We start from the raw sequence: 25,481 nt of genomic DNA, 5'->3' as shown, positions 1-25,481 counted from the left end.
TAAATATGCATCCAGTAAATAAAAGGCAAGAAAAGTAATCAACATTGAAATTCTCTATCTTTAATTTTAAAATAAACTTATAGAAACATTCATTGTTATGTATAATATTTTCTTTGTATTTTAATGACTTTAAAGCCTCGTCATATTTATGTAGTTTTACCCAACTAATAGGTGTTCAGATGATAACTTTTAATACCCAAGGATGATCCTCTTTAAAAAGAGAGCTTATCCATGAAAACCCTCATTAACAATATTAATGATTCTGACATGGAAATCAGAACTTGGAATCATTTCTCAACAAAGTATGAAAACATGGTTTAGTAGAGCTTGCCCTGGGAATGACTCTTCGCAAAGCTAAAGAAATCCCTGGGCTTTGAAACGTGATGCTTAAAATCTGATTATGAACTTAATTAATAAAAGCTTTAGTAAGTTTGCAAGTCAGAAAGCTTTCTCAGCTAAATTTTAAAGTTACTGCCACAATTCTAATTGCGAGAGTTGGTAGATATGTATTTCTTAATTAAAATGATTTAAAAGGCAATCTTTAAAAAAAAAAACAAAGATTGACAGTTGCTACATACTTATGACCTAACTCTGGGCACTATAATTATAGAATTTCCTAGATCTAAAACTTTGTAAGTAATTCATATATAGATACTTTCAAATGTTAATTGTTGAAGCTGTTGCAATAGACATTGTTAAGCATGTACTCAGATTAAATGAAACAGGGATAAATACTCGGAAACGAATGTATATACATATGTTCTCATTTCATCTGAAATAGCAGATATGGGGGATGAATAAAACTAGAGATCTGATGTACAGCATGAGATTTAGATAATAAAATTGTGTGTTTTTTTGCATGGGGGGTGTACTATGGATTGAACTCAAGGGCACTTTACTACTGAGCCACATCCTAGCCCTATTTTATTTAGAGACAAGGTCTTGCTGAGTTGCTTAGTGCCTTGCTGTTTCTGGAAGGGGCTTTGAACTCACTATCCTCCTGCTCAGCCTCCTAAGCCTCTGGGATTACAGATGTATGCCACTATTCCCAGCAAAATTGTATATTTTCAGATTTCATGTTAATGAGTAGGTTTTAACTGATCTTACCATGAAAACAAACAAAAAATGAGTAATTATGTGAGATGACAGGTTGATTTACTTCACTGTAGTAACCTTTTTGCTATCTATATATTTTCCATAACATTGTTTATGTACCTTAAATATAAATAGTAAAATTTATTTTTTGAAAAAGAATGTGTATCTAAGCTACAGGGGACAAAAGGATAAGAAGGTCCTACTAACAAAACTTTTCAAGGACTGCTGGTTATTTCTGTTTCACTGTTTTGTTCATGTATTTTAAAATCCATTGCTAAAGAAATCAACAGGTTCTACAGCATATTTTAGTTCACTGTACTGCTTTTCTTTGTTATCCTCTAATCGTCTCACACATCATTTATGTGTTTGTGTGTATCATTAAATTTTTTTTCCCCAAACATAGTCTGAAATATTTTTTACAGATTTGTTTTTTACTCCAATTAGATATCACTGACATTCTTCTGTGTAGTTACTGCACATATTTCCTTTTGCAAAAGCTATGTATATGTGCCATCATTGATTAAACCTGAAATTATAGAATGTGCTGCTCTGCCTAGGTTCCCAAGAGTTAGGAATACAGGGAAAACAGTATTCCCTGTATACTGGTGGAATACTGTTTCCCTTGGACACTATATTTTTGCATTCTACTGATGTCAGAACGTGTCTGGTGAAATTTGTGAGTTATGTTCAGTTTCTCCTTTCCCCTTAAGCTTTCCTACAGTTAAAGGATAGCTAGAGATTTGCAGATACTTAGCATGATTATCTAATTCTTTTTGAGATTGAATCCCACTTCTACCTGTAAAAAATTGTGACTTTGGACAAGTTATTTACACTCTCTTGACTTCCTCTTCTGTGAAATGGGGTTGATTATTTATCTACTTGCTGCAGGAGTGCATGAGTTAACATAAGAAGAACTTAAAATGCTGTGTGGAGGTTATAAGTGCTGTGTATGTATATGCCATTGTTACACCATCATCATCACCACCATTATTAGTTCATTGGGTTTGCTCTGTCTGCATACACAGATGCCTTCTAAAAAATGACACTCATGACCCGTTACTGGTTTTTAAAGATTGGGTTGTGGTAATCAGTAACATGTCTTCAGTTAGGCTGGATAGAAATGATAGAATATTGTGAAATGATAGGTAGAAATGATATAATATTGTGATTGTTGGTATAAGAGGGTAGGGAGAGTTCTGCAGTATATTGTTATATTGCTGAGCCGTTTGCTTGGCCTATGAAAAATACAGCTTCGCTTACTTACTTTCTCTTACTTACTTTGACATGTTTGTTTTCTAATTATCAAAATATTTACCATATTTATGTGATCTCAAGAAGTTAATTTTTTATTTATTTAAACACATAGGTTATTCTGTTTTTAAAAGTACTGAAGTTTGTTTTTATTCTCTTTGCAAAATAGACCATAAAAAATCAGTCTTTAGCTATAAGACTATCATGTTTTTCTCATAATTTTATGGCTGATACCACTGATATAAAAAATACACTTCAAGTAAAACTTCAAAATTTTTACATGGTACTGAAAATAATTCCTTTGTGTCATTCCCTGACAAAAAGGAGTGAATAGCCAGTGTAGACTCTTTTAAGTGTTGTGTCAGCTCTTCATGGCTGTCAACAAAATACCTGGCTAGAAGAATTTAGAGGAGGAAAAGTTTATTTGGGGCTCAAGAGTTTCAGAGGTTCAGTTCGTAATCAGCCAACTCCACTGCACTGGGCGCAAGGTGAAGCAAAACATGGTGGAATGACATGGTGGAGGAAGGCTCTCAGTTCATGGCAACCAGAAAGCAGAGAAAGACAGTAAGGGAGCAGGGACCCATAGGGTCCTAGGCTGTGGCCCCAATGACATACTTCGTCCAACTAGGTTTCATTTCCCATTAGTACATGCAGCCATCAATGGATTAATCCATTTGTTGGATTAATCTACTGATAAGGGCAGAGTTGTAATCACTGCCTAAAAATCCTGCCTCTGACTCTGAATCTTGCTGTATTGGGGACTGTGCTTCAACATGTGGGATTTTAGGGACATTCCAGATGTAAACTATAACAAATCCCTTCAACCTGACACATTCTGTTATTTTTCTTCCTCCTCTTGGTTAATAGCAGCATAGCTTTGCTGACTGATGGCAGACTCAGGCAAGAACATTAGATACACACACATTATACATACATAACACATGTCCACTATACTGATACTTCTAAAAGAAGTCAATGGTTTTGACTTACTGGTTAATAATGCCTATGCACTTAGCATAGCATTTCAAAAAGGAGTTAAATTTCAGAAATTTTGCTTTTAATATCAAGAAACCCATTTTACACCCTTGCTCATTTTTATCAAGACAATTAAAGCATACTTTTTTCTTACTTTACAATTAACTTACAAGTTAAAATGCAGATATAAGCAAACACATACATACACATACTTTTAAAAACTAGCTTGCCACTTAAATATTTAGTCCTAACATAAGATATCTTACATACACATTAGGTTCTGCCAGTGTATCAAGGTATGGAAATATTAACAACATTATCTTGTCTACACCTGCTATTTAATGAAAGTGACAAAAAATTTAAGTTCAAATAATTTTTTACATTTAAGAAAATTAATTTATATATTATGAGCTCTGATAGACATCCTTTAAAAAATTTACAGAAAAATTGAGCAGAAAAAGTTCCCATAGATTTTCTCTACTCTTTACACAGTTTTCTCTGTTGTTAACACTGATTTATTAACACAATTTATCCAGGTTTCTCTCTCTCTCTCTCTTTTTTTTTTTTTTTAAACCTAATATACCATCTGTGGCCCAGGATCCCACATTGTATTTAATTGTCATGTCTTAGACTTCACTCAGCTCTGTTTGTTATACCTTCCTTGTGTTTAATAAACATACGTTTTCAACACATGCCTATTAAGTACACACAATATACAAGGCCCTGAGCAAAGCATAACATCTCTGCCTTCAAAGAGTTTACGTTCAAATAAAGAGCATATAGTCTCCTTTTAAATTTTAATTTAAGGAAGAATGAATGTCTTTCAGCAGCCCAATATTAAATATGACAGTTTGTGGACTTCTGATTTCCATAATCATCAGAAAAAAATTGAAGAACCATTTGTTGTAGACAAATTATCTCCAGTGCATTGATAGTATTTCTGTTCTTTTTGAGTGTGTAGTGCTTTGTATATTTGAAAAGTCACTTGTTTCTAAGACAGTTATTCTCTTCATGGTGAGAGAAAACAATTGTCACCAGTCCATTGTTGCCTTTAGGGAAAATATTGTAAAAAACTGTATTTTACATTTAGTTTTTTCTTGTGATTGACTAAAGCAGCTTTTCATACAGTTGCTGCCTTAAGTTTCTTTTCTGAATGCTGTGGCTTGGATAAATATTCCCCAAAGGTCCATGAGTTAAAGGTTTAGTTCCCAGCTTGTTATTAGAAGACGTTAAAGAGATAGTGTCCTGTGAGTGAAAGTTATGTCATGGGAGGTGTGCCCTTGAAGGGCATATTGGGGACCTTACCCCTTCCTCTTTTTCTCCTCTTGGCTACTAAAAAGTAAACAGTCTTCTCTGCAATGCATTCCCACCATGATATTGTGTGCTACCAGAGGTCCATCACAGTGGTGCCAGTCGACCTCAAACTGACACCTCCAAAACTGTGAGCCCAAATAAACCTTTCCTTTAAAGTTGATTATTTCAGGTATTTTGTTATAGTAATGTAAAACTACCCCCCCAACACACAATTTTAAGAAATGTATGTGACATGGTATATCAGAAAGGAGAGTTGAAATTGCAAATTATTGTGTCCAGCTCATTGCTGGTTACAAATATTTTTGAGTTGTACTAACTAAAGAATCAAAAATAACAACATTAGACCTTAATAGGGGCTAAGGCCTGTAAAGAAAGTAGGAAAATTCCAGGAAGAAATCGCTTGAATTACTTTTGGCAGATATAGTAACTATTGGAATTTTTATTTTAAGAACAACCATGTTGAAAGCATCTTGCTCCACCTGTGTCAGTTGGTGGGAATGCTGTTTTTCCTATTCAAAGACAGTATTTGAATTAACAGCAACATCAGCTATCAATGGAAAAATTGATAATTTTGGAAAACTTTATTAACTCTTTGACCAATTGGCTTAAGCCTCTTCTGTTGTACCCTATAAATATTGAATAATTAGACTATGGGAAGGTAACATCAGTACCTTTTCAATTAATTATATAGACATAATGAGTTTCTTCAGGAAGAAATTTTTGACATAGACATACATTTTGAACCATATTTGTCAAATTCTTTTAGAAATTTCATGGAATTTTCTTTTTCTGTTTGTTTTCACTCACCCTTTGGTCTAGTTGTTCACTGTGTGCATGTTTAAAATCAGTTTCCATAGTGACATCTGGTGGTGGTTTTGAAATCCCGGGGAATATGATTGGAATGATAAATATTTTTACTTAATAGCTACACATTTCCGGCTTCTTTCAAATTTTTCAGCTACTTAACAACTTTTAAAAAAATGCCTCTATTGTATTCTTAGGTTAGAAAGTCAGGCATTTATTTTTTCTGTAATGCTTCATTGAAGTAAAGGGTAATACTGCTAGGTGGTACACATAGCAAGCATGTCTAAACTTGTCTCCTGTGCTCAAAATATACATCTTTACCATATTGCCCTGCTTTTGTATTATAATCTTCTAATAGGAAAGGTGTTTGATGTCCTTCTCCCTGGCTTTGGTCCTCTTTGCATCTGGTTGGAAAGATTTCTGTGAAAAGCCTCGGCTTTCCACTTCTGTCTTTTGACAGCTGGGCCTTACTGTCCTCTAGTTACCATATTGCTATCTCAGAGTAAAAGAGGAATTAGAGAAGATGAGCAGAGGTGGCTGAGAAGGAAGGAAGCTGAAAGAGGGAGAGAGGTTTGAAGGTAGGAGGGAAAAGAGTTTACAGGTGGATGTTTATATGTACCCAAATATGAAATACCATTTTGAGTATTGCTCAGGAAAAACATCTGTATTTCTTGTTGATTTCTTTTTTTTACAGGAAAAGTGAATTTATAACCCAATATACAAAAACATAATTATTGAAAGCTAATTGGCAATTATGTATTAAGAGAAGTAGGAGATGAGATAGAGTCTTGAAAATGAAGGCAGCAGTTTGTTTCACATCCAGTGATGATTAAAAGGCTTTAGTTTTAGTTTTGTTTTTCTCTTTGTTAATTGTACTAATTAGAATTTTTCACCATGGAAACTTCAAATTGTTTCTTTTTATTGAATTAAGGTAATTGTTAAAGTTAGAAGAAATCCATCTCTAATCTATAAATGCTAGTTGCGTCTTTAGGAAGGTCTGGTAAAAGGAGAATGATAAAATGTAGGAATAGCAACTTACAGTGACTTAAAGAATAAACATTGCTTTTAGTTAAGACTCTATAGACGGCGGCCTTCATGACTCCTCGGGACTCCTGTAAAGAAGGGTTTAGATTCTGATGAACCCTTGACTAATGAGGTACATCCATCTGGATTCTAAACTCTGCAGAGTCCAGGAATTCATGAAATAGAAACATTGGGCAATGTACTCATTAATATTTATATTTTAGTTGCTAGTTAGTACAGTCCTAGTTTTCTCCCGTATTTGAATAGAATCACCTCGTTTTCCCCTTTAAAAACTTCAGTAATATCTAGAAATTATTTGAGACTCTTGAGAATCAACCTGAGTATGGCCAGGGGATCATACAAAAAAGTATGGGTGCTCCCCCAATTGCCCAATTGATAGGGAGAGGCACTTTCCTTGTCATCTTTTATCTGGACACTTACAGATCTGACTAAAAGCAGAATGAAAGGAGAAATAAGTAGCTGTTTTATCTATAATTAGGAACCCCATAATATATTTGCATTTAGGATTTCGTTCTTCCCCTCACCTGAGACTAGAGAAAACTCTTGTATATGAATGAGCATATTTATCTGAATGCTAAAATAGGAAGGTTGCCTTGTATTTTCAGAGTTATCATATTAAGTTTTGTTTTGTACTCCACTTTTGTCCTTTTAAGAATAGCACTGTCAGGGAATTTTGCTGGCACCCAAATCCAGAGATTTGTGGTATCTAAATTTGAACTTTGCCACTTATTGTGACCCAGGGAAGTTCCTCATCTCTTGAGTTTTTCTTAAGTGGAATGGGGTTAATAGCACCACAATGTAGGCAAGTTGGAAATAAAGATTAAATAAGACAATACATGTAAAACACTTAGAGTACCTGGCATATAGTGAACATTGAGAAAATTGTTTCTGTGGTTATTATATATATTTTTTTTAAGAGAGAGTGAGAGAGGAGAGAGAGATAGAGAGAATTTTTAATATTTATTTTTTAGTTCTCAGCGGACACAACATCTTTGTTGGCATGTGGTGCTGAGGATTGAACCCGGGCCGCACGCATGCCAGGCGAGCGCGCCACCGCTTGAGCCACATCCCCAGCCCTGGTTATTATATTTTTAAATGCCCATAATCACTTTTACACGTACACACTTTTTAAAAGTGCAAAACATCATCAGGTATTTGAGGATTATGACTAAAAGTTGGTGAAGAAAATCACCATGTATTTGTCTGCTTGACATTTGCTAGTGATCACTAGTCAAATGACTTTGACAGAGTTTTTAGGGAAGTAGCAGAACAGGAGGAGCATGTGCGCATGCATTCTGTTTTCCTTGAAGAAAGCATCCCAGAGCCCCAACTTCCTTTGGAATGAACACGATCAATAAGAGAAACTAGCAAATTATTTTCTCAGACCATAAACATAATTTTAGTAATTTCGTGAATGACTTGAGCATGCATAGATGATGTTTGGTACTGAGTTAAAGAGAAAACATATCTGAGCTTCTCTTTGTTTGCCACCTAAAGAGATGAGCTCCTTTTTCTTTAGTTCTGAGGTGTTGTTCCATATTTCTAGAAGTATTATATTGTTTTAAAGGATTCATTGAAGGCAGTAGTAAATAATTATAGTGCTTCAGAGTGGCTGTAAACACTCATCTTAGGATAGTTCAGTTTCTAGCATTTAATATAAGTGATTTTTTTCTGGTATTAACAATCTTAATAAGCAAATGCTTAAATTTAAATAAAATAAATGAAACATGTTGACTATAGTTAATAACAGTGTATTGTATTGAATATTGCTAAAAGAGTAGGTATGAGTGTTCTCACCATGAGAAATGGTAACTGTGTGGAGTAATACATATGCTTGATTGAGCCATTCTATAATGTATACATATTTCAAAACATGTTGTACCCAATAAGTATACATAATTTTTGTCAATTTAAAAAACAAAATTATAGATTTTTGGTTGAGTTAAATCCTGTTTTAATATCTGTTATTTTTCTTATATTATTTTGCGTGGGATAGAAAAGGTCAGTGATCTCCAAGGATTTCTGAAGTTCAACTTGGTCTGAGATACTGAGCACTTTAAGTATCATTAGTTGAGAATGATCAGTCTGTGAGAAAAAGATGTGGTATATTTGGGGAGCCAAAGGGCAAGATTATACCTTTTCAGCATACCCACTTTTAATCATATTGTCAGGAGGCAATTGTGGGATTAAGTAAGGTGTTCATAGGTCTCCATGGCTGGGCCAAAATGATACAGATACTCTAACCCTCTTAGTAGTAATCGCACGACTCCATCTCTTACTAGTTGACTAAAAAAAAAATGAGCTTGGGTCTTAATTGAGGACTTTTTGTATCAGCCCAGTTAAGATATTTATGTATTGTGTTTATTCACTTAAGAAGTTGTTGTGCTTTTTTGTACAAGGTGCTAGAAATACTAGTATTTGAGAAGGTTGACACTTCTGCAATTTCTGTGTCACACTAGTTCTTGGTAATTTAAAGAAATGGAAGAATTTGAGGACACAAGAGACAGTTTACTCTCTTTTCTTAACTACTTAAAAGGGGTGTGTAAGTCAGATAAAGATGTCTAGAGGAGTGTGCTCCCAATCTTTTTCCATAGACTGTGGCAGTGGTCAAGTGAATACAGACTAGGGAGCAGGGCATAGTAGGCTGTGGGACTTGGATCTGAGCCATAGCTCTGGTTTTATCCTGATTTTTTGATTAACCTCTAGGAAAGTCAATACATCTCAAATAATCATAACTCTCATCTTTGACAAAACAAAATACTGGCCTTTAGATGATCTCTTAGTGCGCATTTCATGAGGTTGTTTAGAGACTTAGATAATACTTTTTAAACTGCTCCATGTGGTGAGTGATACCTGATTCTAATAATAACATAGTTTTCTGTTGCACATTATGTAACACACATTGTTTAATCATTTCATATGTATAGTTCACTTAATCAGCCTATTAGGAATGTGCTGTTATCTCCATTCAATAGGAAAGGAAATTGAAGCACAGAGATGAAATAACTTGCTTAAGGTTGTGCAACTAAGAAGGACATGTAATAAATCATTTGTAGGTTGACACTTTCCCAAAGTGGCATTTTTTGTTGTTCTTGGCATGACACCTTACATTTTTCTTCTTTTTCTGTAGGTGTCATAGAGACTTCAGATCGACTGGACCGTGAATCGACCTCCCATTACTGGCTAACAGTCTATGCAACTGATCAGGGTGTCGTGCCTCTTTCATCATTTATAGAGATCTACATAGAGGTTGAGGATGTCAACGATAATGCACCACAGACATCAGAGCCTGTCTATTATCCAGAGATAATGGAAAATTCTCCCAAGGATATACCTGTGGTCCAAATTGAGGCATTTGATCCAGATTCTAGCTCTGATGACAAGCTCACATACAAAATTACAAGTGGAAATCCACAAGGATTCTTTTCAATACATCCTAAAACAGGTATGTGTTAATACTGTTACATGACATGTTTATGTGTATTCTCTCTTCGTGTTGAGGAAATTAAGAATTAACATTTATCTGTTGCATACTTTTCTTTGGTTTTGGTAAATCATTCTCTTTCAAATTATTCAAGACAAACCTTTATTATCAGCTAAAATTATTTCCAGATGTCTTTTTTTTTTTAAAACTTTGGAGTTTTATAAAGCTATTTTATGATAATTCTTAATAACAGACTTGACTTTGAGGCTAAAAAACAAATATTATTATCTCAGTAGTAGTTCCTGAATGAGTGTTGTAATTTTACAGCACATTATGTTACTGAGTATTTGAATTTTCTTTAATATTTTTTTAGTTGTTGATAGACTTGTTTTATTTATTTATATTCGGTGCTCAGAATCGAACCTAGTACCTCACACGTGCTAGGCAAGTGCGCTACTGCTGAGCCGCAGCCCCAGCTCCTTGAATTTTCATAGTTCCCCTTTTTGTAAAGAATATTGGAAGAATTTATTTCAAAACTCACTAGTTTTTAAATATTGTTTTAAATTTTTCCTGTGGAGTAGTACCTTTAACTCTTTAGGCAGAAGGGGGTTAGGATTAAGCAGTTTTCAGATCGGAAATGGTTACTTCCTTGAAGAATTCCCTCTGACCTTTAACTCCTAACTCTTCTCTTCAATGTCTGTGACCTCCTGCTTAAGGGGATAGTTCTATGACCCCCAAGTACTCTTCCCGAATCCTTGTGAACTACAATCTTTGCTCTTTTACATTTGACAATGTATTTTGCTTTTTTTTTTTTCTTAGTTCTTAGGTCTCTTTTGTATTATTTCATAAGATATTCAAGGTGGTTATTATTTGGGTAGTAAAAAACTTAAGTTTTCATTTTTTGGATGAAAACTTCATATGTGAGGGTAGAACATTTTGATTTATTGATCATTTAAAATAACTATTATATGATATTTAGAGGATAGTTTATTTGGAGAAAAATAAATTATTGGCCTTGATGGAGATGTTGTATAGTTAGTACTTGTTGGTAACATTTAATAAACAGAAAAACTTTGAAGAGCAAGATTTATATACCTCTAGCTTGCCTTTGTTTATCCTGTCTTATATTACTCTAGGGTAATTGGCCTGTCCAGTTACTGGATTGTGTATTTGAAATGTCAGGGAAATAATACACAAACATCAAAATTAAGGAAGTAGCATCCTTCTGTTCCTTGCCCGTCTTCATTATCCACCTCCCCCTCTTTAGTTTCATTCTTATTTCTCATTTTCTTTTCAACTTAAAAGAAATCAATTCTTAAGGTTGAAAGAAGGGCAAGTTTAAGACCTCTGTAGCAAATGCTAGTTGAAAGATCCTGATAGAGATCATCTATGTATATAGTATTTTGTCTCTTGAAAAGTATGTTAAAATGTTAGTTTGTAAACTTGTCATCATAGTTCAATCTGAGTTTGTAAACTTGTCAGCATATTTCAATCTGATATTTGTAAACACTTTTTTTATTATTAAAAGTAAACATAAGTTTCAGAACTATTTAAAAGTATTATATATGTTTTGCTTTGGAGCAATTATCTTCTAGCCCTTTGGGCAGATTCTAGTATGTTCCTTTAACAGAGTTTGGATTCTTAGAAAATGATAATTGATTATTAAGCCTCTTTGAGCCTTATTGGAATTTAATTATATAAAAGTGAAATATTCAGGATCTGAAGAGTTTTTCTATAGGGAAGCATTGGGAGTAGAGTCAGGACCATAAGCCCAAGAAAAAAGGCTGGAATTAAGACTAGAACCTGCCAAGCTTGAAACAGCCTTTGTAAATGATTAATACAAGGCTTGTTTTAGCAGTGTGGTTATATGTTTTTACTGCACAGACAGTAACTAAGTTCATTCTCCTTTTTTTTTTTTTTTGGTGAAAAAGATCTAAGAACTAAGAGCTAAAATTTTAGAAGGCCTTGTTAGAAAAAAGAAGAAAGTTAGAAGTTTAGAAGAATTTTGGAGGAGGAATTCAGGGTCCAGAAAGTATGTCTGGAAGGAGGTGGTGGTTACAGCGTTGAGAGGGAGAATCTAGAAATAAAAGCCTTGAAATGATAATTCAGGAATGTGTAACCATCCCTATTTTAAAATTATTTGATGAATTCAACTTACAAAAATATTTCCAAATTTTTATGTCTTCTGTCTCTCTTTTTTAGATTAAGTCTCCTTCAAAAAGACAAGGGAGCAAGGACTAAATGTCCTTTTGATTATTTGAGCAAATACTATAGGTTGGGGTATCATTTATATCAGGAGAAGGAGAAAAAAGAAACTTAAGGGAATTGTATAGATTACAGTTATTGTGGGGAGCCTTGAAACTTGGGTTATTTCTCCGCCTGGCCTCTGAAATAATATCACTACTGTAGTGTTATGTCTTGTTGTAGAACCCTGATTGATATGGCATTGCTACTCCTGTTAAGGCTCTCCTCTGACAATTCTTCAGAGGTCTGTGGAGACTTCTGTACTCTTTCCTATCTTCAGCAAGAATAACCTCTCTGAGAATTCAAACCATCTCTTACCCACTGGGTGGGAAGTACATGGATCCTGCTAGCAGGATAGCAGGAGAAAATTCATCTACATATACTGAGAAGTTTTATATTTTTATGACTTGAAGGCAGATATTAGTGGAGAATATAGTTAGTACACAGAAATATTTGTTATGAAGTATTTTGTAAACGATATATTTAGTAAAGAAGTCTAATCTTTGCACAAATCACCTAGTCTCTAAAGATTAAAAAAAAAAATACCCATAATTTAGCATGGGCATTATTAGAAAATACAGTACATACGGCTTCAGGAGATCTGTTTTAAAATGATCTGTTCCCCCAACTCAGCAGAAAATTTAAGCAGATTCTTAGGGTCCAAAGCCTCGATGCCTCATCTTCCTCAAAACCTTTAAAGCTGACAGTTTTAGTAGATTATTTTTAATAGAGGAGTAAAATGGGCTAGTTTGTGGAAAGTGATGAAAGACAGACTGGTAGAAGTCCGTCGTGATTTACTGACCCAAACCCAACCTGGAGACCTGTAGTCATGTTACTTAATAATTAATGCCTGAGTGAGAAAATCACTGGGCTGGAAATCCAGAGATCTGGGCCACAGTAAAAGACTTTTCTTCTGGTATCTTGGGAAAATGGACTTCAGGTCCTTAGATATTGTGATTAGTGATGCGCATTCTGTGTTTCTGTGTGCAGAGTAGTTAAGAGTCATTTTTAGAAAAACTGCCATAGCTGCTGGGCATGGTGTCACATGCCTGTAATCCCAGTGACTTTTGAGCCTGAGGCAAGAAAATTGCAGGTTCCATCTCAAGTTCAATCATAAATTCCTGTCTCAAAATTAAGAAAAGAAAGGACTGGGACTGAGGATGTAGCTCAGTGGTAAGATATCCCTGAGTTCAATCTCCGGTACCAAAAAAATAAAAAAGAAAGAAAAGAAGAGGTGCTACACCTCTTCCATTAATTTCTATTACAGTTATTCTATCAAGATTTTGGTTAGAGTTATGGATTTATGCATTTCCCTTAGATAAACAAGCTTGATAGAATAGGTAAACTTGCTTCTTGGTAGTAAAGATGAATTTGGGACCCCTGTGATTATCAAATGACCAGCAGACTAGAGAAAACTAAATCATCATCAGGTGTTTACTGAGCTTTGTCTTTGAATATAGCACCTTGAAAGGTGTTTTGGAAGAATGTGATCTACTAAAGTCAAAGTAGCACAGTAAATAGTGGGTACAAGATACTGTGCATGGGCAAACTCACTGATGTGTTGGGAGTAGTTAGGAAAACAAGTCCCCTTGGAAATGCTTTTGGGCTGATTTTAAAAGTGGTGAAAGTAGATTGATGGAGACGAGGTAGAGGATGTTTCTCCTGTTGGTGACAATGTGAAGGAGGGTGATAGAAACCCAAAGATGTGGCTACACTTGAATGCCAGAATAAGGTTCTACAGCTGTGTGTTACTTTTTATAAATAGTCATTTATTTTTGAGAGTCTGCCAGCAGTCCTTAGAACATTTTGTGTAAATTTAATTACCTTGGTGAAAGTCATTTTGGAAAAAAGGAGAAAATCTCCCCAACACCTGTTTTACTTTTATTACATATGCTCAAATGTTTTAAAAAATAAAACAGATAACCTTCTTAAATTTTGCTTTAATGATTTTCTGAATTTTAGGCCTCAAATGACAAGTCTGAATGGATTTTTAAATGCCTTTTTTTTCTTTCTTTTTTTTTTTTAAATCTTTGACTCAAGAGTTTTTGTGCTTAACTATGGTGCCAGGAGCTGTCTTTCCACATCTCATGTACTTCTACTGTTTACAAGTAGGGTGGTGATGTTCCCCCCCCCCCAGGGTACACAAGAAAGACTTAATCCATTCTCCTTTTCTGATACATACCTTTTTGTTAACATAAACTTTTATGACTTTTTTTTTGTTGGTTTGTTTGGTTATGCTCAATATCAGTTAGGGAAAATTTGCTTCTTTTACTGTAAATTGTGCTTTTGCTCAAGGTAAGAGAGAGACAAGAGCATAGAGAGTTATATTGTTTGGGTTTTCACAGCCCAGCTTCTGCAAGCAAAAGCGTCACAGCCTTGTGGTATGTCAAGGACACAGAGAATAAAGGGAGCCCAGAACAAAAAGGACTAGTGTAAACTCTACAGACTTCATTTTGTGCAAGTAACCTCAGGAAACCGACACCTCCCCACAAAATGCCCTTTTAGTTAAAGTTATCAATTTGAACTTTGAGGAGCGATAAGCAACTTGTAATTGGCGGATAATTTTGAAGGTTACTGTTAGGCACATGCATTCTTTAGAAAAGATCACAGTCTTATTCTCATGTTTTTGTGCTTGATATTTTCCAGGTTTTTGATACAAAGCAAATAATTGTCTTTATATTTTAAAAGATTATTTGAAGAATAGTTGACAGTCAGTGGCATATATTTAATGTTTGTTTTGACATATCTGTACACATGGAAAACCATCACCACAATCCAGCAGTGAACTTATCCATCACTCCCACAAGTTTTCCAAGCTTCTGGAAAATTACCCAGAAGTGTGCTTTTATATATAAACTCATCAACCCTAAGCCCATATTCAGCCACTTCTTTTATTGTGCTCTGCCACTATCACTTTGCCCAGATCTTTCCAGGGGCCAGGTTCCTGACAACTAAGAACAGCCTCTATGGTCCAGGCCTGTTGAAATTATTCAAAGTAGCCAATCCCAAACCATGGATGCTATCTTGTCTTACCTTTTCTGTAGAAACCACAATAAAAATTCTTGCCCATGCTTTCATATAATAGTTGCTTGTTAAGCTAATGTTATTTCCAAGGTACCACAAAATGTGACACTTGTAAATAACACTAGATGTTTATATTTAGTTTAATTGACCGTGTACTTCAGGAGTCAGTTTTTACTATTAAGGGCCCTATAGTATCTTCAGCTTTGTAGGCCATACAGTTTGTCACAGCTAATCAGCTCTGTAATTCTAGCATGGAAGCTGCCATAGGTGATGTGGAAATGAATGAGCATAACTGTGTTCCAATAAAACTGTATTTATAGACATTGAAATTGCAATTTTGTATACTTTCCATGTATCACAAAAGACTTTTTTTAATCATTTGAAAATGTAAAAGCCTCTTAGCTTACAATCCATATGAGATCAGCAATAGTTTCCTGGTTTCTAATAATCTTGAGTATTTATTAGAGTCCTTAGTTAAATTACTAAGTTTTCTTCACGAGGGGGTAACTATTTGATATTTCTGAAGTAATAATTGATTTTTTTTATTGCTGTAAGCAATAATGCATAGAAAACATGATCTGTAATTTGCTTCTACTTTCTAGAATATTCATTGCCAAAATTGAAAACTCAAGATTTAGCACATTGATCGTATAGACTATTGGAAGTTGATGTTAAACTGATAGTCTACTTTGAGAAATAACTATCCCATTAGAAGACAAAATATTTCTAAATTTTGAGTTTTTTGTAGTTTTTTGTGTGTTTGTGCTGGTATATCCTGTTTAAAGTAATTCAGAGCAACAAATACCAGCTCATATAGTTGGCTTTGTATATTTACCAATTTTTTACTATTTCTTCCATCATTTTTTTCATTCCCTCCCTTATCCTGGGTTGAGTTGTTCATGCTCAAATTACTAATTTAGAGGACAACAATATACAGTGGACTGGTGTATTTACTATAGAACTATTTTATTTTAGAAATAAAAATGTGATTGTTTGATTTAAGAAATGTGATTTGATTTCAAATAGATTTGGTAGAAATACATAGTGTATATATAGTAATTCCTTAAGCATGATAAAATCAGAAACTGTTACAATAGCTAGTAGTATTGGGTACTCATCCATGTTCTAGTCCTGTATCACTTTACAACTGTTTTTTTGTGAATCAGAGTAAGTGGTATTTTATTTTGGCTGGAATGGAGACTGAACAAAGTGCAATAGGAAATAACTACAGCTGCAAACAACTTCCAAGGGTTTCCGGTAACATTTGATAGCTTCAAAGGAAGGAAGTGAAGGGCCAGTCAAGTTACAATGGCAGGAATTCATTTTAAAAAAGTAATAAAGTTTACCTATTTGTAGTTTTTACCAATACGAGTAGTACAGTTTTTTAAAGAAGAAATTTTTCATACCTGTTTCTCATACTAATTTTTATTTCATAGTGAAACGTGTTATTCCTAAAGCTAAAAGAAGTCTGATTTTTATTCTGTACATACATGTTGGTGATGTTTCTCCTCTCAAAATGTTTCCATTGAATCTAGGATAATTAATGAATTGCATTAATTCTAGGATAAATGTTATCCAGAAATTCTGAGTTTTTAAATATGTTGCTGAGTATCATTTGCCAAAATTATATTTTAAGATTTAGCAATTAAGTGCTTAAGTGAAATTCGCTTTTTATGTCAATATGATGTTGACTTTCTAATTTGGTTAGGTACCTTCCCCCTCTTTGTGTCCCTGCTATAACACACTTACAGGAATGCTGAAGTCAGTTCCCTGTAAATGGAGTTCGACTTTTGATCTTACATTTTAATACCCTCAATTTTCAACAAGAAACAGCTAGTAAGAGAATGAAAACCAGAAGAGAAGTCAGTGACACTGGCAGCTTCTTGCTCAGCTATTTCCCGTGTGACTTGCTCAGCCATTTCCTGTGTGACTTTAGACTGGTCATTTGATTTGTTTTATTAGTGTTTTCTGAGGAGCTCTAAAAGTTTGGACTAAATGAATTCTGAGCTGCTTTCCAGCCTTGACAATCTATGAATAGAATTCCATTTTTGGCTCCAAGCCTAATCCTGCCGGCACCAGTACCGCAGTGACAAACAATAGCTGCTCAGATGGCTGCAGCTGCCAAAAGAGCTCTTGACAATCTGTGGTTAAATTCGGTCGGTGGAACAGCACCTAAATAAAGACAGTGCAGTGCTGCGGAGTATCTCTGAGGTCATAGTGAAAGGCTAAGAACTTGGATGCTGAGTGATAATTGTAAGAGTAAAGTTGAACCTTTGCTCAGATCCTTTATGGCAATCTATGTTTTCAGGATGGTGAGTGGCAAGAAGGGCTGCCCCTGCCTCCTTTCCACTCTCTCCAGGTCAGCTCTGACTTCAGTGTTGGCTCTGGTCTTGGCTGTATTTTGTGAGGCTCCGATCTTGGCTCAAGTCCTTATTAAGGGCCAGGAACTTTCCCCAGCCATTTATTGTGTCCACTCCACTATAGAACTAAGCATAATGCTGAGTGAGTGGTTGCTGCTTAATGCTTGTTTTCCACTTGACTGATAAAAGATTTGAAAAATTAGCAGATTTGAGTGATTTTCCTTTTCACATGTCTTGAGTCTTGAATCTGAACAAATGAAACACTGTGCTTGGTTCAGGTCTTGTTTATCCACTCTTTGCCTGTGTGATACCCTCCATCTACCCTCTGTGCAGTTCTCAGGGTGTCAGCTGTGATCTCTGTAAAGTGCAATAAATAGCCTCGTTCTATGGCCCTTTTCATTTTACTAAAGCTGATTTGGTACAGATCTGCAGACTAGACTGTTCCTTGGAAAAAGTGTTTATAGTGATGGACTACACGGACTCCTAAAGTTGTCTCCTGTGCCTGTTTTTCATAGTACCTTGTTTTACTTGAGTACTTCATTTTAAAAATTCATTACTAATTCTATTGCTCTCTGGTTTTCTTATATTTGGATAGTAGTTTTTTGATAGCTTAACTAACTCAAAGCATAGTCTATTTCAGTAGTACATCATAGAAATTTTTGAAAAGTATATATTCAGGACCCCAGGTTTGAAATACATATCTCATAAAGTTCTCAGACAATTTGAATTCTAACTCCTTTGTTTATTTTAATAGTTGATGCTAGCTTTTCCTATCGTAGGCATTTTACTATTTTTTTCTGTAGCCTCTGTGTTAGGGGAGCAAGGGATATAGCTAAAATAGTTTTGGCAAATGCCAGGTGAGCACACGTAAATTTTTTTCTGACTAAAGAGAATAGTTTATTGGGCAGATTATTTTTGGAAACAAGGTTCTTTATTAAGCTAACTTTTGAGACCAGAGAGAAATCGTTTTGGTTTATTCAGAATAAAAGGATCTTTCCTGTTTTGGTCTTTGGTTGAAATAACTTTATAATTGAGACTTCATATTTCTTAGGCATTAAGCTTGCATTTATAATTAGAATTATTGAAAAATATTTAAATATTTCTATTATAGAGCAAGAAAGAGTATGAGAAATAATACGTTCAAAGAACTGATAAATAATTTGTGGTGACTGGGGTTGTATGTAGCTCATTGGTGGAGCACAAATAAAGTGAAAAATCCATTGGCAACCAAAAAAAAAAAAACCAAATAATTTGTGGCATGTTTTATATCTTGGTAATTTTTTAAAAAAAACTCAACAAATCCAAGCTCATCAAATTGCATAAATTAAATGTATAGTTTTTTTTTATGTACTCGTTATACTTCGTAAAGCTGTTAACCTTTATTTTTTAAAGTATATTAGTTTCCTGAAGGCTAAATTAACAAATCATCACAAACTGTGTGCCTTGAAACAATAGAAGTTTATTCACTCACAGTCCTGAAGCCTGAAATTAAGGTCAGCTCCCTCTGAAACCCAGTCTCCAGGCACTTCTTGGCTTATGACAGTCTATGGCTCTGTCTTCACAAGGCCCTCTTTCCTGTGTCTCTCTGTCTCAAATCCCCTCCACCTTTCTCTCCAAAGGACACTGGCTGTTGAATTTAGAGCCCAGGATGATCTCATTTGAGGTCCTTTAGTTGGTTACATCTTCAGAGACTTTTGTTACAAATAAGGTCAGATTTACAGGTTCCAGAATAGACATGTCTATTGGTAAGAGTCTACCATTCAACCTATCACAGAAATTATTTCCAAAATTTGGGAAATCTGCTATACATGGAATTTTATGTAGCCACTTAGATGATTTCCTGTTATGTCAGAGAGACTTCATTTCATTTAACTTATGTTCTAACAGGTTTTAATGATTTGGACTGTAGTTGCAAGTTTGTCAAGAAGATTCTGGAAGATGTTTTAGGCTTTAATAAGTATTTTAAGTGCAGATGGAATCTTAAGGTAGCCATTTCCGGCCACTTCTTTGAAGTATTTTCTGCTGTGTTAATTATGGTTCTTAAGTGCTGTTTATCTGTCATACATCTGTAGTCTTGTTATATTTCTCTGTATTTCAAGTGGTATTTTAAAGATATAGATAATATACTTTGTACCAGATACAGCCAATAGTAATTATTGCAATGACTGAAACAAAAACCAGTAAAACAAGAGGGAGTGAGTTTTTAAAAATTTCTGTTACACACTTCAAGAAGATTATGATGGGATGGAGCTCTAGATCACCTGGAAACTTTCGTGAGGTTGTACAGACTGGCTCCTCATGAATGAAGATTGTGATTTGGAGGCTCTGGCATAGAAGTAGGAAGGTTGAAGTTGGTTTAGCCATTCGTGTCTCATGATTCTGATATGCACTTCTGGTTGAAGACAGCTAGAGCAATAAAGAGATTTCTGAATACTTTTTTCCCTTTTCCTTTGGTGTAAGAACTCTACTCTGCCTCCTTCTCTACAGTTAACTTGTGGCCTTCCAGAATTTAACTTTCCTCAGCCGCATTTTCTCATGTTAAAATGTAAGATTTGGGCCACAGGATTTTAAAAGACCCTCTGGCTCTAGTAAACTTTGTTTTTATAGAGAGAGGATATTTTAGAATGTATGATACATTTTATTAAAAGTTCACTTCAACTTAAAAACATTAGAAAAAGCTGTAAAAGATATACCACTGAATTCTAAGATTCTGATTTTTATTAACCATATATTTTAGGCTTTTAAAAATTATTTGAGATTTTTCAGTCAAGTAAAAAATGGTATTTCTGTATGTTTCTGCTCTTAATTCCTCCCACCCTGTGTTGGGGAAGGAACATGCTAGACAGGCATTCCACTCCTGAGCTCCATTCACAAATCCTGTTCTCAGCTTTAAAATATTTTAATGTTTAAATTTCTTTAAGTAATGCATTCATTAAAAATTTAATGATTACCACAATAAAGAAATGTTATAAAGTAAAAAGTTGAAGCATCCTTTCCATTTTCCTCTTTTCCATCTCTTCTTTGGCCTCATGTTCTCTGTCTCAGGAGTAACCAGATATAATAATTTGTAGTTTAACTGGTAAAAATTATATACACATGCTGTGTATATACATTACATGTATACATATACACATTTTACATCAACATCTTACCTTTTTGTTTTTTGTAGTATTTCTAGTCTAAAAGTTGTTGAAGCAATTTAAATTTTATAGTCTGCTCACTGGTGTGTTACAAGTGTTTCATTTTAATTTTTCATAATGTCACTAATTCTTGAAATGCTTAGCCCATAGCTGGTTCATGGGAAATGTGCAAATAGTGTTGGTTAAAAAAGTGAAATATGAGAGATTCGTTTAATACTCTTTTCTACCTTTTAGGTACAAGGGTGTTTCTTTAAATTATATGCCTTTGAGGAGAGGAGCTATGTCTTAGGCTTTTATATATCTCGAGGAGTAACATTTTGGGGGAAGACATTCAGAAACATAAGTTAAATAACAGTGCCAACTGAACAAGTGAGTTAAGTTGAGCTAGTGAATATTAGGAAAGCATCATTATTATTTATGAGCATTCATTTAATTTATTAATGTTTATTTCTTAGCAAGAGATCACCAGAAGCAATACACATACACACATACAAAAATTGGTAGAATAATGATTTTTTTCAAAAGTCACTATTGAACAGTCTCTTGATTTTTAGACCTTAGATGAGGTTGTAAACAAACCATGTTTCTTCAACTTCAGCTGAGCATGGTGAGATGGAGACTACGGGAATGTGAGGAAAGGAGATGGCAAAGCAGTATCAGCACACCAAAATCCTGAAAGTGTTGCCTTTCTTACCATTTAAGCTTAAGACAGTTGTTTGCACAATTGGATGGGTTTTTCTTGGGGGGGGTACTCGGGATTGAACTCAGGGGCACTCAAACACTGAGCTTACATCCCCATCCCTATTTTGTATTTTATTTAGAGACAGGGTCTCACTCAGTTGCTTAGTGCCTCACCGCCGTTGCTGAGGCTGGCTTTGAACTTCAAATTTTCCTCCCTCAGCCTCCTGAGTTGCTGGGATTACAGCTGTACACTACCACACTCAGTGGGCAGAATTTGGATTTTGGTAAAAATTTATTTGCTATTGAATCATTCCTTCAGATTTTAGCCACAGAACATAACCTTTTATGTTTTGTTTCTTAGATACTTCTACTACAGGTCACAAGCACTTGCTCTGTCATTGCAGTTGGACTTTAATCCTACTCAGAAATTCTGATCTTTCCTCCTCTAGCTGCCATTTTGTAAATGCAGTGCTGTTATTCAAATCTTTTTTAAAAATAGAACCAGGGCCTTCATTTCCTGCCTGGTTTCTCTTCATGTGGGCTTTAGACTCTGGTGGTCTGGGTTTGTTGAACTCCCAACTTGCTAAGTGATCTTGAGTAAGCAACTTAATCTCTCTGATCCTGTAAAAATGGAGATACTGCACAGTATTTGGTCATTCAATAAGCCCAGAAACTATTAGAGATGAGGTCATTTGATGTATTATTTAACTTTGGCTTTATAACACAACATCCCAAAACATTAGTGACTTCAAACAATGATTATTGTGTAGTTTAGGCTTCTGCTGGGCAGTCCTGGCTTTAACCAGGCTGGCTGATCTCTCATACAGTGGTGGTCAGTTGGTTGGATGCCTTGGGGCTGGCTGATCATGGGTGATCATGGGTGGCTTCACTCAAACATTGGATGGGTCTTGCGGGAGCAGCAGGGAGGATTAGATTACGTGTCTCAGTATCTTCCCAAATTCAAACTTTTTCTTGAAACACAGAGCCCTCAGCAAGAGCCCTTATTTTCTACGTGCAGCTCTACACTGTCCTGTATTAGTGTTTCTCAAATGTAAGTTTGCCAAGTTTTCTTGAAAACTAGATTGTATCTTTTTTTATTATTATTTTAAAATTTTTTTTAGTTGTAGGTGGACACAATACTTTTATTTTATTTATTTATATGTGGTGCTGAGAATTGAACACAGTGCCTCACACATGCTAGGCAAGCATTTTACTTGTGAGCCACAACCCCAGCCCAAGATTGTAGGTTAATCATCTTTATACTCTGAGTGGAGAGCACAAAATGATTGAATAAATGCATAAATATGGCTGCACCACTGTGTACTGTCCAATATTATCTTCACCTGCTAGTCTTTTTAGTGTTCATCTGCTGTACTATGTACTTTGTGAAGTTCATGTAATCTTGTGAATTTTGAGAAGTGTGGAGATATAAGAAGTTATCAAAGAGCAAAATTTTATATTGATTCACTGCAGCTAATCTAACATTTTGTCTCAAAAAAAATCCTCCAGATGTCTAAAGTGGCATTGAAAGGCTATAGATATATTTAAGCATGTTTATCAGATGCAGCAAAGTTTAGCTCTTTAGTTTTGCATAATTTATGAGGTACATTTGCTAACTGTACCTGCTATCTCACCTGCCCACATGTGATAGGTTTGGTATAAAGAATTCGGTGTTATTCTGGACCATGGAAAGATATTTTCTAGCTTTTGTCCTTTCGTTGCTATTTTTAATTTAAAGATGCTTGCAGAAAATGAAAATAAAGTTAGAAAAGAAGCACTTGCACTTGCATTTTTCTATGTTGGTTCCGTTGTATTTTCTAACTTACTTATAAAAAAATTGGGCAATGGTTAATTATTGTCGTCCCCCCCCCCCCCCCCCCCGTAAACTTTATGGAAGTCACAGTTCAGTGTGTATGGAAAGTTGAAATACTATAATGCACTATGTTATGCAGTTTGGTATGATGGTAGGTGGCGGGACTCATCTGTGCTTCAGGAGATTGGGGGATGTTTGTGAGATATATGGACAGCTTTTCCAGGTGTTAAGCTTTCAGTATAATTGATTGTTACAATGCTTAAAATTTTCCTAGTGTTTTCCTACTTCATTAAGAAATTTTTATTTTCAGAGTTAATTTTGTATGAATTTCCATAAAAGCACCATTTTTTAACCTGTTTCATTAGAGCATTATAATTGCACATAGTAGTAGTTGGGTTTATCTCAACAAACATGTCCATGCACAGAGGAGTTTGAAGTCAGTTTGTGTCTTTCTCCTTTTCGCTTCCCTCTCCTCATTCTCCTTCTACCATCCTGATCTTCCTTTTTTCTCTACTCTCCATCACAACTGACTGCATAATTTAGTGCACTATGGTATTTCAGATCTCCATAATCTTCTCATCTATTTATATAGTTTTGATTGGTTCTTTCTACTTAACATAAAAATGAAATTTCCTATGGTATATTTATTTATGTACATAGTGTGGTTTTTAAAAAATACGTCATATTTTCTCCCCTTTCTCATCGCTTCTCTCTCCCTCTCAATTTCCTCCTTCTCCTCTACTTATTTTACCTATATCTTTATGATCACCATCCTCCCCTCCTCCCTTTGTTTTGCTCTAGCTTCCGTATGAGAAAACATCCAACGCTTGATTTTTCTTAGACTGGCTTATTTCACTTAGCAGGATGTTCTCCATTTCCATCCAATATTAGTAAATACCATTATTTCATTTTTCTTCTTTAAGGCTGAATAAAACTCCATTGTGTATGTATACCGGTTTCTTCATATGTTCATCTATTGACAGGCATCTGGGTTGATTCATAATATGGTTATTGTGAATTATGCTGCTGTATGGAGGTGGCTGTAACATGATAGTATGTTGACTTTAGTTTTTTTTTGGGTAAACCAAGGAGTGGGACAGCTGGATTGTATGATGATTCCATTCTTAGTTTCTTGAGGAATCTCCATACTGAAGAAGCTCCAACTTTACCCCTTTCTCAGGGGACACTGGATCCTCTTGTTGTCTGCATAAGAGATGTATGCACAGCCTTTTTCTAGTGATGGCATTGGAAAGAGCATGCGACATCTTTGACAATATTCCTTTTGATACAAGTGTTGTGAACCTGGAAAGAGATTTGTTTGTCATCTGAAATGTCCTGTGTGTTCTCCACAGAAAAGCAAACCAAACTTGTAAGTTTCTTACAGGACCTTGTTGATTGTATTTCATGTCTACTACATCAGTAGCAGGAATATCCCGTATCTGCCTTGTTCCATCATGGGGTCACTGGGTGACTGTTGAACATTTATTGTTAATTGTATTCTTTTTTGGGGGGTGGGGGGGGAGAGAGAGAGACAGACAGAGAGAGAGAGAGAGAGAGAGGGAGGGAGAGAGAGGGAGAGAGAATGAGAATCAATATTTATTTTTTAGTTTTTGGCGGACACAACATCCCTGCCTATATGTGTTGCTGAGGATTGTAACCTGGGTCGCACGCATGCCAGGCGAGCGTGCCACCGCTTGAGCCACATCCCCAGCCCGATTAATTGTATTCTTGATAATTGCCATTCTGACTGGAGTGAGATGCAATCTTAATGTAGTTTTAATTTGCATTTTCCTCATTGCTAGAGATGTTGAACTTTTTTCGTATACTTGTTGACCATTTGTATTTCCTTTTTTGAGAAGTATCTGCTTAGTTCTTTTACTCATTTATTGATTGACTTATTTGGCTTTTTGGTGTTAAGTTTCTTGAGTTCTTTGTATATTCTGGACACTAATGCCCTATTTGAGGAGCAGGTGGCTAAGGTTTTCTCCCATTCGGTAGGCGCTCTCTTCACACTCTTCAGTGTTTCCTTCATAGTGAAGAAGCTTCTTAGTTTGCCATCCCACTTACTGACTTTTGACTTTACCCCTTGTGCTTTAGGAGTATTGTTAAGTAAGTTAATATGTAGGAGTGTTGGGCCTACATTTTCTTCTAACAGTTGCAGAGTTTCTGGTCTAATTCCAGGTCTTTGATCCACTTGGAGTTGAGTTTTGTGCAGGGTGAGAGAGAGGAGTCAAGTTTCACTCTTCTATATTTTGATATCCAGTTTTCCCATCATGTGTTTAAAAGGCTATTTTCGCTCCAAAGTATGTTTT

General features: G+C 35.1%; 1 protein-coding gene across 7 annotated transcripts in view; it reads left to right on the top strand.

Annotated features, from left to right (window-relative positions):
- Fat1 (FAT atypical cadherin 1) overlaps positions 1–25,481 on the top strand; it is a 123,984-nt gene that overhangs the window by 47,291 nt on the left and 51,212 nt on the right. For all 7 annotated transcript variants that reach the window (XR_013430320.1, XM_021729024.3, XM_040294835.2 and 4 more), the window contains exon 3: positions 9,614–9,928. Coding sequence is in view for 6 of the 7 variants with exons in the window: in XM_021729024.3 (XP_021584699.2) it covers positions 9,614–9,928 (315 nt within the window). In the remaining variant the exon portion in view is untranslated. The remainder of the gene's footprint in view (positions 1–9,613; positions 9,929–25,481) is intronic.

Source organism: Ictidomys tridecemlineatus, chromosome 14 (genome assembly GCF_052094955.1).
Source record: "Ictidomys tridecemlineatus isolate mIctTri1 chromosome 14, mIctTri1.hap1, whole genome shotgun sequence".
Lineage (NCBI taxonomy): Eukaryota > Metazoa > Chordata > Mammalia > Rodentia > Sciuridae > Ictidomys > Ictidomys tridecemlineatus.
This window is presented reverse-complemented; position numbering and strand designations above follow the sequence as displayed.